Source organism: Tauraco erythrolophus, chromosome 4 (assembly GCF_009769465.1).
Source record: "Tauraco erythrolophus isolate bTauEry1 chromosome 4, bTauEry1.pri, whole genome shotgun sequence".
NCBI classification, from domain to species: Eukaryota; Metazoa; Chordata; class Aves; order Musophagiformes; family Musophagidae; genus Tauraco; species Tauraco erythrolophus.
Genome location: NC_141468.1, coordinates 4,714,441 through 4,729,441, shown reverse-complemented (window position 1 = coordinate 4,729,441; position 15,001 = coordinate 4,714,441). Strand labels below are relative to the sequence as shown.

At 44.5% G+C, this 15,001-nt stretch overlaps 1 protein-coding gene across 1 annotated transcript in view; it reads left to right on the top strand.

Moving 5' to 3' along the window:
- The window catches only part of SFMBT2 (Scm like with four mbt domains 2), a 112,508-nt gene that overhangs the window by 53,787 nt on the left and 43,720 nt on the right, over positions 1–15,001 (top strand). The window contains exon 6 of the mRNA XM_086610041.1: positions 2,614–2,711. Coding sequence (XP_086466167.1) covers positions 2,614–2,711 — 98 coding nt within the window. The remainder of the gene's footprint in view (positions 1–2,613; positions 2,712–15,001) is intronic.

Sequence of the window (15,001 nt, the reverse complement as noted above, 5' to 3'; positions counted from 1 at the left end):
TTGCTATCAAGTGAGGATTTTCAGTTGCCCATCAGTTCTGCAGGTTGTGACAGTTCTTTGCCTACCCTTGACTTGGATGCTCCATGTGCACCTTCAACTTTATTCCTCTTTGTGTCTGGGCTGTGATTTTTCTGTGTTGATCCCCCTGTGGGACCTGTCAAGTTGGATTTCACCTTGCCCAGCAGTTCGAGGTCAGTCTTTCAAGAGCATCTCACATAAAGGAGATCCCATGGATCCAAATGTCTGCCGCGTTTTGAGTCTCTTTCTTAAAGCCATCCACATCCTATCACCCTCTTAACGTACAAGAATGTACAAGAGGCTTCTTAGGAAATAGTATCCTATTTTCTCCAAATGGCAACTTTCAGGGGCTTTTTTCTCACAAGCCCTTTTAACTGAGGCAGAGGGGTCATAGTGTGTTTTTCCCCTCTGATGTATATCCGAATCCAAAATAAACCTTCCTAGTGCAAATTGGCACAGGCTGCTTGACACAGAGCCACTGATGGTCTCGCCTCGACTGCTTATGCAGGAAGAGATCGCCTCATTTTATGTTACTTTCTATTTAATGACAAATTGGCAGTCGTTTTAATTGCTCTCTCCTTGTTAACCTCGGTACAAATTGACACAGTACACTTTGTTCAATTACCTGCAACCCTGTCACTTAAACAAAATGCTTTATGCTCTTTTAACCGTGCGATTTAGTGTCTATATACTTGCCAGCATAAGCTAGTGGCCACTAATTAAATGCATATATGATATTGCTTGGAGCTGCTTTATCTCTCGAAGTTTGCTGACACTGCCCAGAGAAGTTGCTGCTTGTTTTCATTGATTTAGGGCAAAGTCCCCCAAAACGCCACTTTCTTCTTTCCTATGCTTCAGTGCCATCCTGGTAGGAAACGAGGGACTGTTTTCAGCTTGCTCTGTCTGGGGAGCAGAGGAGCATCACATGGGGTTTTCCAAAACTCAAACCTTTTGTTAGTTGAAAGAGCAGCTTGGGGCAAAATCATGTTGTGTTGAGTGTTTCCCTGTTTGGCATCGTTTGAGCCAAAAAGGAGGAAACAAGGTGAGTCGTTTCCCTCCCTGCGCTTCGAGGTGATGAGAGCTCCTGCAAGTAAGGGAGAACTGGAGGAACGTGGCTATAAAATAATGAACAATTAGATAAAGAGTGCACCTCTTAGCGCTTGTGACCGCTGCACGTGCGGTAAACAAAGACTTGAAATGTCTATTCCCATTAATAATCAGACAGGGAGGAATTAAAAATACAGCTCTGAAAGGTTAACATTTCCCTTTAAATGTGTTTAAATTCTTGTGCATATCCTTGATGTCTGTTCTGAAGTAGTGAGGTTTGATATAGTGAAAGTATAAATACACCCACTTCCAGTGAGTGATTCTGCAAATCCTGTTTTGATAAGGTCTTAAATCTGTTGAGAGCAGAGCATAAAATTCTCGTGTACTGTCAGTGCTAGGTGAAAACAGTGCTTGCCAATTCCTTTTTTTATACATGTTTTTATTTCTTCCTTCAGAATTGTAAGATACAGCAGTAAATCTTTGCTAGCTAGTAAATATATATGGTTATTAGATGTACAGAATTTAAATGCAAATTGGGCCAAATTGAACTGTGATGTGTGTGAAGCCAAACTGACAAAAGAAAAGCTTCACGCTATTCACTCTGTATCTAGGTTCAAGTTTATTATTGAGTAAATATTCATTTCCATTTTAATAATTGTTGGGATCTATCTACCTATCTTGTCTCTTTAAGACCTGGATATGAATGTTCTGCAATAACTTGTTATGTGCAGGATAACAATATGTTTTCTAGGGCAGAAGTAAATCCAATATAATGTTCTTCCTCGTAGTATTGTTTCTTACATTGTTTCCTTTGATGATTCATAGACATTTCACTGCACTGAACCATAAAGGGCTTGTTAATATAATGATTTAATAATATTAAACCTATTTAAAGAAACTCACTGAAAGCAATGTGAAGCTGCACAAAGATGTTGCTTAAATGCATAATGATGAAAATTCCTGAGTGTAAGTCTTTGAATTGGTGTGATAGTCTGGTTTGAGTGTGGTACCAACAAATGAGTCCGGGTAGAGATCCAGCTGAAATGTTCCTTCCCACACCTACCCCCACTCACCGCAAAAAAAAACCCTTAACCCTGCAATTGAAAAAAAAAAAAAAAAAAAGACTTTCCAATGAACAGAAGCCTTGGTAAAGATATTTCTGGTTTTGTTCAAATATGACTAATATTGGCTGAAGACCTGAGGCTCCTCAAACTAGAAAACATCAGGTATTTTGAGAATTGAAAATCAAAGGAGAGTTTTTTGTTGTTTTCAAGTCTCGTTTCTTCAGCACAAAATGAAGGATGTGTATTTTTCTGGGTTTTACTCGAGGATACAAAACACAATCTTCTTCAAACGTGCCCCTGCTAGTTGCTTTTGTGTTGAATTTATCCACGCTGTACAGCTTGGAATATACACACTGTTCATTTGGCTTGTACTATTCGTTTTTATGACATAGGAACTTAAGTCTTTCAAAAATGTTTGATCCCCAAACAGTCACCTCTTGGTTTTGTTGTTTGTTTTTTTTTGTTGTTGTTGTCATTGCTTTAGATATCTGTTCTCTGAAGACTATATCTGAGTGGAAATGCGCTCTGGAAAAATCCCTTAATGATGCAGCAAATTTTCCTCTTCCAATGGAAGTGTTCAAGGTAAAAGATAACACATTTTTCCTTCACTTACAGAACCCGTGATGAATAAATACCGTGCAGTGTTTAGCGGCTTACGTTAAACTTCTGCAGGAAAGGCCGTTGCTCTGATACCTCACCATGAAAGGTCACAAGTGAGATGTTTGTATAAATTGCAGTTTTTCGTGCAGACATTCCATTCTGAGAAGTGATATCTTGCAGTCAGTGTTTTCTAGGGGCTGGGGGTGATCAACACTGATTTCTCCAACATTATTTTTAACGTGTCTTCTTCTGTTAGACCTATGCAAACACGTTGTGTACAACTGTGAGATTGTAAGGCTATGAATATGAAAGTTGACATAAGCTGGACAGATTTCTGCAAGCCTTGCACCAAAATTTTCATCTGATCACAAGCCACGAGGCAGATAAACCTCCTTCAGAGACCTATAGTGGAAGTGGGAGATAGTTTTGCTCCTACATATATATTTTTTTTTTTTCCTTCTCACTCTGGTTTTAAATAGTTAGAGATGTTCTTCAGCTCTGAGGCACCAGCTTTAATTTCCCATCCAGATCTGCTCTGCTATTAATCATGACAGCTCCAGATAATCCTGATTTCTTGCTGTGCCCGTCTGGTTTCTAACACTTACATCTAACATTTACATCCTTGCTGCGGTGTGATGGGCAGCACGGCTGTGGGTGCGGGAGGATGCTCGAGGAGGTGTGTTGAAGCACAGCGGTGCCCCAGTGTCACCTCCTACATGGCACCTGGTGGGTCATGGTGCCCTCCCCGCCACCAGTCCTGGCTCATCCAGCCTGCAGGATGAGGAACCTCTGGGTTCCTCCCTGCCCTTAAGCAACATTGCACTGGGACGCCCCAAAACACTTATGCAATTGGTGCAATTCATGTGTAGATGTGGCACCTGGGGACATGGTTTAGTGGTGGACTTGGCAGCGTTAGGTTTGTGATTGAACTCAATGATCTTAAAGGTCTTTTCCAACCTATATGACTCTATGGTTCTGTAATTGGAAGAAGGCATTCATCATGTCCCATCCTGGCTGGCATGCCACGAGACCCCAGTGCCACCTTCACCCTTTCTGCAGCTTCCCGTGAAGAATCCAGGCTTCTCACCCAGCTGAGATGCACTTGAATTAGCAACGTTAATTAAGCAACTCTTTGCTAATAGGCAGTGACTTTTTTTTTTTTTTAAAGTTTGTAACTAACAGCTGGTTTACTGCCTCTTCTCAGCATGCCAGCCTTATACCCATTTATTTTAATTATTGCATGAGGGTGATAAATTTAAATTCAGCAAATCCAAGTTGCTGTGCCGTGCGGTTGGAACTTGCAAAAAATGTTCCTGATAGAGGACAGTGCAAAACATTGGAATATTTGAACGGCCCCAGAGGAGAGTTACTTTGGGGCCAAATGTGACAAAAAGGCAGGATTAGGTTAATAGGGCTTCTTGATTTGTAACGTGAAAGCTGAGCACAAGCTAAGCCCCTGGTTCTGAGGCTGGGAAGGCAGGAGGCTGAATTTGTGTGTGGGCATCGCTGTATTTTGCCCATTTAGGGCGAGTCTGCCCCATCTTGTGCCTCTTAAGGAGAAAAATAAGAGAGCTTGTCTGTGCCTGTGAGCATGTCTTCCTCTAGTAGTGACTTAAACATGGGTTAAGGAAAGGCTTTAGGAGACTATATGAGAGTACACTTGCCTGATCTTACAAGATAAGCCAGTATTTATGTGTGAAACCTTCAAGGAGAATGCCAGATCCCAACAAAAAGTGTCGAATCTGAAGGTGCCTTTTTTAATATTTTTTTTTTTTTTTTTTTTTTTTAATTTTTCTTGCAATCCCAGAGCAGAAGTAGTGCCTCTACATGGTGCCTGGGGCTCCGTGCTACTGTAACTGTCATGTGTTAGATGAGATATAAAACACAGGGTTTGACAGCTGGCAACTGTTAAAGATCTGGAAAGCTGGAAATGTTTACTTTGGCGGACATGGACATTGCACACCAAGCAATTATATTCCGTGTTTTCCACATTTCCCTACAGAAATCCATCACTGAGGAAAGCATAAGTGTGTGCTTGCTCTACAGGCATGAGCAGTCCCTAGGGTGAGCACGTGCACATTTGGCTGGATTATGACTTAAATTACTGTTGTCCTTTGGAGCTGTACGTGACTGTGGGCAGTGTCACTAATGCACCATCAAACTGGTCCCAGATGGTGGTGCTGGGAAAGCAGATCCACATTTGTAGTGCAAGAAGTGGCTCCTCTTACGGGTCTAACAGCCCATCATTGCTGTTGGTGGTGATGCTCTTTGGTTTTGGTGTAGTGGGGTTGGGTTCTGCCTGAGACCCGTGGATTTGAGCCTGAATTATCAATGCTCAGAAGTGTGGTAGAGCTGAACTAACGTGTGGTGGTCTTCAGCAGCAGATCCAAAACTCCTTTACAAAAGTACAGCGCTGATCCCCTCTTAGTGTCCAAGGAGAGAGCACCAGCCACCAGACCACACGAGCTGGTGACAGAAAATGATAGGGAAGGCTACAAACAGGTTCTTCTTTTTCTGTGGTACTGTTTTACACTTGGCCATATGTTGAAAGTGTTTGTAAAATGCTTTAGGATTCTTTGAGAAGGAACATGATGTTCAACTGCCAGAAAACGCTGCAATTATATAGCTACTAAACATAATGTTTTGCAAACTGCACATCCTGGAATAAGTTTTTTCTTCACAAAAGCTTTTTGCAACACACCTGCTATTTTGTCATTCCGTTCTTTTCAGAAAACATGTTGATCCCTAAAGAAAACTAAATACAGACAGGATTTTCAAGGATATTTGAATAGTTTAGCATCACAAATTGTTCTGAAAGGCCACAACCCAAGGAAATGTGTCCTTTGCTTTTTCTGCTCTGATTTCAGGGTGCTGTAGGGATCCCTCTTGCTTGGCTAGGTATTGGTCATAAATGATGGCTTAGGCTTCAGAGGACACCTGAGAAAATGGCCAGGGCTTTGGGTATGAATAAAGGTGTTTGGACTGTTATGGGGGCCCGATTTCAGGTTAAGTGTGACAATATTGGTGGTTTGCTTCAGTGATGGCATTGATGGTGCTCTTCAAGAGAGACCCTTCCATCAGGAAGCCAAACTCCAAACGCAGCACCTTCTAGCCCTAATGTTATGAATCAAGGCATTTTTTAGAGTTAGAGCCCTGTAGCTTGGGTGAGATGAATGCTGTACACAGATCATGGGATTTAGTTTCCTAGAGAGAGGCAGGTAGCATCCTGGGGATGTTCTCTGACACCCCACTATGGTCCCTGTGGGCTCCTGTGCTGTTTCTGTCACAACGCAGATATTGTGAATCCCTGGGTGTCTTTCAGCTCACCCCGGACAGCTCTGTTTGGACAACTAATTCCTACTCAGGATTTGGGATGCTCATCATCTTTCCATAGATGTTGAATATGGGTGTCCTATTCCCCATTTCCTTTGATTGCTATAAAGTGGCTCCTGATGACTAACTTGGGTGGAACTGTCCCCAGCCATATCTCTACCCTGAGTGCTTGAAAGAGCACAGATGCTTAGGAGAAAGAGGTGTTATCTAAGACAGGTGGCAGTTCCTGATTTATAGCCTTTGGTCCCATTCCTCTTCTCTCCACCCTCTGGTCCTCCTTTCCTAAAGTTGTGATTGCTTTTTTTTTCCAGCTCGAAATTGTTTTCTCTCTGATCTGTAAGATGGAGAAACCCAAGAGTTAATTTCTACTCAGAGACAATCATGACCTGAGTGCAAGTCCAACAGGGTTTTTGTGTCTTCAGCCCCCCTAATAGATGGGCACGTGCTGATGCAGTAGCTTAAAATGAACGTGCCTTTGGTTTCACTTGGAAGCCAAGTCCCAACATAAGCAATCCCCAGCCCCTTCATGGACTGATGGCTTGGCTGGCCCTTGTTTCACATGCTGTGCTTTAATAACCCGCGAGTCGCCATGTTGTTTGCAGGCTGCCAGATTATTTATACTCCATCTGTTCTTCTCCATCCGTAGCACTCACCAGCCTTTCTCCCTGACTGCTATTTGCCTGGCTGGGAGATGTCCACGAGGTCCTGATCCCTCTGTTGTTCAGCTGCCTTTTGACCTGCTCTTGTCTCAGCTGGTTAAAGCCATTTATCTTTGTAAGACCCAATAACCATCGTTAGGAGTATACTGCTGAGGTCCTTAGAAACATAGCTGCCGTCACAGCTCTTGGGAGCAAGGACTTCTCTGATACCAAAAGTGCTGCTCAGGTGAGATGGAGTCTGGTGGTCTCTCTGTGGACCAGGGAAAAGTTTTAACTCCTCTACAGCTCCCTCCTGACCATGGGCTTTGCAAGGAAGCGAGTGGAGAGAACAATCCAAGGAGGTGAATGAAGCCAAGCCCCATCTGAGATGCCCCAAGGGTCTGTTGGGCAGCAGGGTATGAAAGTCAGGATTGGAAGAGAAATGCCAGAGACAGTTCAAGCAAAGCAGATGGGGTGAGTGGAAACTGGGTCCCTCAGCTTTCCCTGTCCCTCTGCCTATACGTTTAGCATGTATGGTTTTCTTTCTCCAGTACATGCTGGGATCTCTCAGGATGGTGAGAGGTTAGCAAAAGGTCCTGATCCTGTTTACCTACTGCATCCAGGCTTGGTGCAGGGGAATTTGTGCATAACAACCTGAGCTTTTGCCTCCTGCGTCCTTGGGCATGGCAGTGTTTTACACTGGGATGGGCTGATGTGCACTTACAGTCAGAATCTGCTCCCATGTAGCAGGTGGGTGATACCTAAAAGTCATCTGTCCCAAGGTGGATGATTTTTCCCAAAGAAAACGAAGGCTGGCTCTGGTCTGTAGCTGTTTTGCAGGGTGGTTGCAGCCCACAGTTTAAACTGAATTTGTCCTGATCCTCTAACGAATTCCCATTGATTTCTCAATAGCAATTGCTGCCATGACATTACTGATTCATAGATTTCTAGGTTGGAAAAGACCTTAGAGATCATCGAGTCCAACCGTCCCTAATCCCCATTAAACCATATCCTCAAGTAGATCATCCACCCTATTCTTAAACACATCCAGGGATGGGGACTCAACCACCACCCTGGGCAGCCTATTCCAGTGGCTGACAACCCTTTCAGAGAAGAAATACTTCCTAACATCCAACCTGAATCTCCCCTGACTAAGCTTATGCCCATTTCCTCTTGTTCTATCACCCATCACTAATGTAAAGAGCCCTTCCCCCACCTCCCCACCATCTTTTCTCAAGTATTTATAGGCCGTAATCAGGTCTCCCCTCAGCCTCCTCTTCTCCAGGCTAAACAGCCCCAACTCCCTCAGCCGCTCCTCATAAGTTTTATTTTCCAGCCCCTTGACCAGTTTAGTCGCCCTTCTTTGGACTTGCTCCAGGAGCTCAATATCTCTCTTAAAGCGAGGGGCCCAAAACTGGGCACAATATTCCAGGTGCGGCCTCACCAGTGCCGAGTACAGGGGCAGGATCACTTCCCTATTCCTGCTGGTCACACTATTCTTGATACATGCCAGTATCCCATTGGCCTTTTTGGCCACCTGGGCACACTGCTGGCTCATATCAAGCCGGTAGTCAACCAAGACCCCCAGGTCCTTCTCCGCCAGGCAGCTCTCCAGCCACTCTTCCCCGAGCCTATAGCGATGCTTGGGGTTTTTATACCCCAAGTGAAGGACTCTGCACTTGGCCTTATTAAAGCTCATGCCATTGGCCTCAGCCCAACGATCCAGTCTGTTCAAATCCCTCTGAAGGGCCTCTCTACCCTCGAGCAGATCGACACAGCCTCCCAGCTTGGTGTCGTCCGCAAATTTACTGAGGGTACATTCAATCCCCTCATCGAGGTCATTGATAAAGATGTTAAACAGAACTGGACCCAGCACTGAGCCCTGGGGAACCCCACTGGTGACCAGCCTCCAGCCGGATTTAGCCCCATTTACCACCACTCTTTGGGCCTGGCCATCCAGCCAGTTTTTAACCCAAAGGAGGGTGTGCCTGTCCAGGCCAGCAGTTATCAGTTTCTCAACCAGAACACTTATCAGTTCTCAACCAGAACACATCGAGTCTGATGGCAGACTCGATCCTAAAAAATGCCTGTGAAGACTCAGTCCCTCTTCATGGTTGAGGTACTTACTTAGGGGTGGGAAAAGAGGCACTGATGGTTTCGCTTTGAGCGCTCAAGTTGGTGTTCACATCTATGTTATCCTTTCTGCTTGACTTTCCCACCTGCAAAATGAGACCCGCGCGTGTGACACAACAAGGATATGTGAGTGAATGCTTGTGGAGTGGCGTGGCAGTCCTGAATGCTGGAAGACGTTAAAAAAAACCCAAACCAAACCCAAACCCCTCGAATAGGTGCATATCTGTCTCTCTTACCTCTTCTGCCCATGCTTCCATCGCCCAGGCAAATCAAAGCAGGCGCTGCGTGGGAGGGGATCTGTGCCCTAGTGCCATCTGCGGCGGGCCAAGCCATACGGAGAAGGTGTATTTGGATTTAGACCGGCTACTCTGCGACGTTGCTGTTTCTATGGTAACTATTTTTTATTCAACAAGAGGAGCTTAAAATCTGTAGGGCTAAATTCGATCCTAGGCAGAAGCATCTGCAGTTTTTAAGGGGCTCTTCAGTCGGTGCGGTTCGTAGCTGGCTCTCGTGCTCATTACTTCAGGGTCACAGTATCTCTAAAGCCTCCCTCCCAGCACTCTTTGCTCTTCATCCCACCCCACATCTTTACGTTTTGGTCTTCCCGTGTCTGCAGTTGTCAAACCAAGGGACGATTTTCTTGTGTTGTGTGTTACTGGGGGATTTTTGTCTCCCTGCAGAGAGTGTATCTTTAGGGAAGATTGCTCCATGTTTAACAAAGCAAGTTGAGGAATCACAAACAAGACTGATTCATCTGCAAATAATGCAGAGGATTGCATTTGGGAGGGTTTGTTTCTTGTGGTTTTTTTTTTTTTTGTCCTCAATTAAAACACAAATGCCAGATTCCTGTAGAGGCAATTTAACCACTGCTATTGCTGCGTTTGTGACTGGTTACCACACATGAGCTTTATGATTAAAATTAGGCTATTGGAAGCAGCCAGTTTCTTGGAGAATTAGAGAAAACACTGGGGGAAATTATTTCTTTGAAAACAAAAACTGTATCAAATAGTGTGTTTTGTATCATACCAGATGGGGCCTGCTTCTTCTGTGTCTTTTAGTAGGGTAAAACAGGAGAGATGTGACTGAAGGCAATGGCGTTTCACGCTGTTACAGTTGGTGAGGATGAAAGAAGGTTCAGGTCAATCATTTATTAAGTGCTTAGTGTTTCTAATCAGCGTCTCAACTTTGCAGCTTTTCAGCATTCAGACTTAGTTCTGAATTTTGCACGAAGTCGCAGTCTTATAATTGGCGTGAATCCGACTATCCTGAACCAAAAGAACCCTGACTTTTAGGATATTTGAAAGCTAGAGCTCAAATTAAAGCCTTTTCCTCTTATCTATACACTGTTTAAAATGAGATGACTCCAGTGTTCTCTTGAGCAGAATGGGCTAAAAATGAGCGTTACACAACCTGAAGGCAATGCCCTTCCTTGGATTTGTGGACACAGCTAAAGCAACCAGCCCGTAGCACGACTTCCCTTGAATGCCATGGGTGAAAGCAGCTTAGCCAAGTCGTCCTGCTCTGTCTGCATTACCCCATGCGCTGTAAAATTATCCGAGCTCCACCCTTCTGTGGCTGGAATGCTGCTGTGACATGGACAAATTTGAGTTTGTTTACACTTAAATGACATTTGTTGAGTAGAAATACTCAGAAGCCAGATTTAGCAAGGTATGTAGGTACCAGAAAGGGTAAATGACTATGATGATTTTGAAGTACGTCTTGTTGAGTTCAAGACCCAAAGTCAATGCTCAATGACTTTATTGTTAGGACTTAAACATGTCACCCACACAGGTACTTCCCTAAAGCCTAAATGCTTTTGTAAATCTATTTGTGCATCTCTTTTTGGAATCATATAAGGAAGAAATTCTTCACTCTGAGGGTGGTGAGGCACTGGACCAGGTTGCCCAGAGAAGTTGTAGATGCCCCATCCCTGGCAGTGTTCAAGGCCAGGTTGGATGAGGCTTTGGGCAACCTGGTGTAGTGGAGGGTGTCCCTGCCCATGGCAGGGGGGTTGGAACTAGATGATCTTTGAGGTCCCTTCCAACCCAAACCATTCTATGGTTCTATGACATTCAGGCTCCCAAGTCACCTGACATTTTTGAAGCCTGCGCTGCTAGTGACTCGTTAGCTACAAAGGAGAAAATTATGCAATTATCTCAGTACCTAAAAAGAAGAGGGTTGGGAATTAGGAGCCTGGTTCTCCTCCCAGCACCGTTGCTGACTTGTTATTTGACCTTCGGACGTTTCAGCCTTCAGCCCTGCAGGTGATGCTGGTTGCCGTGAGCCGTTGCAAAGCCCATCAGTATTTTTGCAGAAGGGTTGCAGAAGCATGTGCCGTACGAAGCACGCTGGCAAATTTGCAAATGCGTACTGCTCTGAAACTGTGAGTGTGGGGCTGAGTTTAATTGCTTCTTGGGGTCCATAGTGAGACCTGCGACAGCCCTGGCTTCCACCAGTAGGTTTGGGCTGTAAGTGACAGACGTTCAGGGGAGGGTTACACAATTTTCCATTCGTTACCCGTGAGCGCCGTCGCAGGCTGTAATCCATCAAGTCAGAGGTTGTGACCCTCTGAACGAGTGACCATGGTGCTCATACCATGTTAACTCATTGTACTTTCCGTGGTGTGATTTTTCACTTTGCTGTAAGGGGCTCTTCTGCATCCTTGTGGGTTGTCGATTCAGTTTGTTTAGCTGCTCTGCAGCAGTCAGAGCGTATTTCCATCGCCCTCTTAGGGCTTGTGAAGCCCAGGACAGGCAATCTGCAGGTGTAAATCCGTGTGGTCAGTGGGGCTGCTCCTGGCAAGCATTGACTGCCAATATGAGTAAAGATTCATCATGCACAAGGCTATTAAGTGCTCCAGTTGGCCAAAAATAATCTGCCTATTCATCTCCATTTCGAAGAAAACTCACTCAGAGTAGTTGGGAAAAAATAATGGCTGGTGACATCCTCGTGGATGCCATCCTGGTGGCTTTGAACGCTGTGAAATAGCAGTAAAGGGTCGAATTCTGCCACCCATAATCATTTCAGACATTTCTTTTGCTTGGCTGCAGAGGCTGGTGGGGACCAGGGGAAAGTCTCATCTCTTTAGTCCTCTTCTTGTAGCTGCTTTTTATTAAACAGGCATCTTTCCTGTCAATGTGAATAAAGGGAGGAGAGAGCAGTTCATTATCCAGTGTATCACTTTGAGTCTAATACTAATTAAAAGCTTTGCCTTCACTTCTGTGGAACCTATTCTTAGAAATTATGTAAATTAATTGGAGTTTTGAAGAGGAGCGTATGCCAAATCCAAAGTAATTCCCTGGTGGCTGAGGCGACTCCAGCACTGGAACCGGAGAATGACATCAGGATCTTTTTTTTTTTTTTTCCTTTTGTGGCTGCAAAAATCTAACACTACTTCAGTAAATTTTGATGCTCGTCTTTAGCAAATATGTGAGAGAGATCAAATATCCAGACCCTGACCGTTTGCTGGAGAGGTACAATACAAAGGCTTTTTCTCCATGAAAGCTTTTCTATCTCAAAAATGACATTTAACACAGACAAGCTTTTTACTTCTGCAGCCCTTCTCCAAACAGATGTACGTTCCTGCTTCAAAGAGGATTTTGACCCTCAAAAGGGAGACGTACCTGAGATCCCATGAAGTCCCCTTGCGAGTTCTCTCTTGCCATTAATTTAATGGGGAAGCTATTTACATGCTCTGCTGAAAGAGAAGGGAGATTTGTTCCTAAGGTACATAGTGCCTGGAGAAAAGGGGATATGCTTTTGAAGTAAAATAGCTTTAAATGTTATTAGCTTCTTTTTTTTTCCCCCTACCTGATTATTTTTTTTCCTTTGAAAAAGGCCAAAACACATAGAAGGAAAAGAACCAAAGAAAATGATTCACATAAAAATGAGAAGCGATATGGTTTGGTCTCGATATATTTTGGTCTCAATCAACAAATCACTTACTGAGTTGATGAAACTACGTGGATGTTTAAAGATAAACATGCTTAAGTACTTTGATGGATCTTGGCTTATTATGTACTGAAGCTGGATATGAGTGTGAATGGCATCATGGAACTTTAGATGGGAAGATGCTGCAGTGTAAGCTTGCTTCCAGATGTACGTTTCGCAAAGTTGCCTTTTCTTCACAACCTCATCCTAAGGATTTAGAGATGCTGGGTGCAGATCCTCCTGCAGGAGGAGGCAGCCCTCCAGTCCAGATGCTTTTTGCCTCTGGAGATTTGAAGTTTCAGTGCTGGTGAGGGCTGACCAGCAGGTGGAGGGAGGGGATTCTGCCCCTCTACTCTGCTCTCGTGAGACCCCACCTGGAATACTGTGTTCAGCTCTGGAGTCCCCAACACAAGAAGGACATGGGGCTGCTGGAGCGGGTCCAGAGAAGGGCCTTGAAGGTGATCCAAGGGCTGGAACACCTCTGCTATGAAGACAGGCTGAGAGAGTTGGGGCTGTTCAGCCTGGAGAAGAGAAGGCTCCAGGGTGATCTTATAGCAGCTTTCCAGTACCTAAAGGGGGCCTACAGGAAAGCTGGAGAGGGACTTTTTCCAAGGGCATGTAGTGACAGGACAAGGGGCAATGGATTTAAACTGAAAGAGGGGAGATTTAGATTGGATGTAAGGAAGAAATTCTTCACCCAGAGATCAGAGGGTGGTGAGACAGTGGACCAGGTTGCCCAGAGAAGTTGTGGATGCCCCATCCCTGGAAGTGTTCAAGGCCAGGTTGGATGAGGCTTTGGGCAACGTGGTGTAGTGGAGGGTTTCCCTGCCCATGGCAGGGGAGTTGGAACTAGATGATCTTAGAGGTCCCTTCCAACCCAAACCATTCTATGATTCTATGATTTTTGCAGCCATCATCTTTTCCCAGCTGAGCATTTTCATTATTAACGATGACAATTTAGATGACCTGTCCGTCCGATGCATCCCTGGTACGATGCAACCTCTGCGTACAAGGAGCCAGATTCTCTTCCCTGCTTCAGACTTTTATTCAATGAAACATTCTCTGTGTAAAGCTGCTAGAAATGGGTCTCCTGTCTCTCTGGGGCTTTAGGGATATGGAAGCAACTGCCAGCAAGCGCAGCTATGGCTGATGGTGATGCTACACTGAAGGATGCCCAAACTCCTGCATGTCTGCTCCTTCATCAGACATTAATTCACTGGGCTTTGGGCCATTATTGCTATATCTTCCTCAGTTTCCCCATCAGTATGTACTTCTGCTGTGAGACTAAATTCGTTGTGATTCTTTTTCACCTGCTCTTTGGTTCTCTCTGTAACACTGCAGGTTGGTAAGATGAAAACAACAATTCATTTAGCTGTGGTTGGAACTTGTAAAAATTCTTATCTCTAATGGCAGCAGGAATGTAAGATCCCAAAATAGAAATTGTTAAGTCTACAAGCGAAGACAGTTCTTGGGAAAAGAAAGCACAATGACATACTCCTTCAGATCAATAGAAAAACATTTTAGAACAAGAATACAACATGTAGCAATGAATGTAGATGGGAATGACACTGCTAACCACTTACTAGGTAGCAAGCTTTCTGCATGTATTTTGAAGTCGTCTCTATGAGTGTGTTAAATATAACATTGTCTCTTTTTAGACTTGTATTGGCTAATGCACAGATGGTTTAGAAACACTGTGAGACATTTTTGTTGAATGAATAAAAAATATGATGATTACTGTGGAATTACGATGCCAACTCGTACACCTATTAGACAGGGATCAGGAGGGACGGAGTAGTTTGGTAGATGTTAAACACTAAACTGATGGCCAATCAGGGCGTTGAACCTGGGTTGCTTCTGAGTTTCAGGGCTGCATCCTGCTGCCATCCCCAAAGCTGCCGAGTGCAGCCAGGCTTGATCCTGGGTGAAAGTGTTGCAATGGGAATGTACTTGAACACAGGTTGTGTATTTTCCCACCAACATGTTCTCTCGTTGCCCTCATTTTGGGTCCCGGTTCTTTGTCTGGGCCTTAGTCCACCTTTAGTCTCCTGGCTGGAGAAAAGACCTTCCCATCTTGCAGCACATGGAAACCAGCCCAGGTCCTTATTTTGATGCCGTGCAGGAGCTGGACATCCATCAGAGTAAATCAGAGCCATCCTAGGCTACTTCCACTCACGCTGTGCATTGCCCTGGGGAACCTCAGGTTGAGTCCTGACACCTCTGGACTTCTGGTTGCTC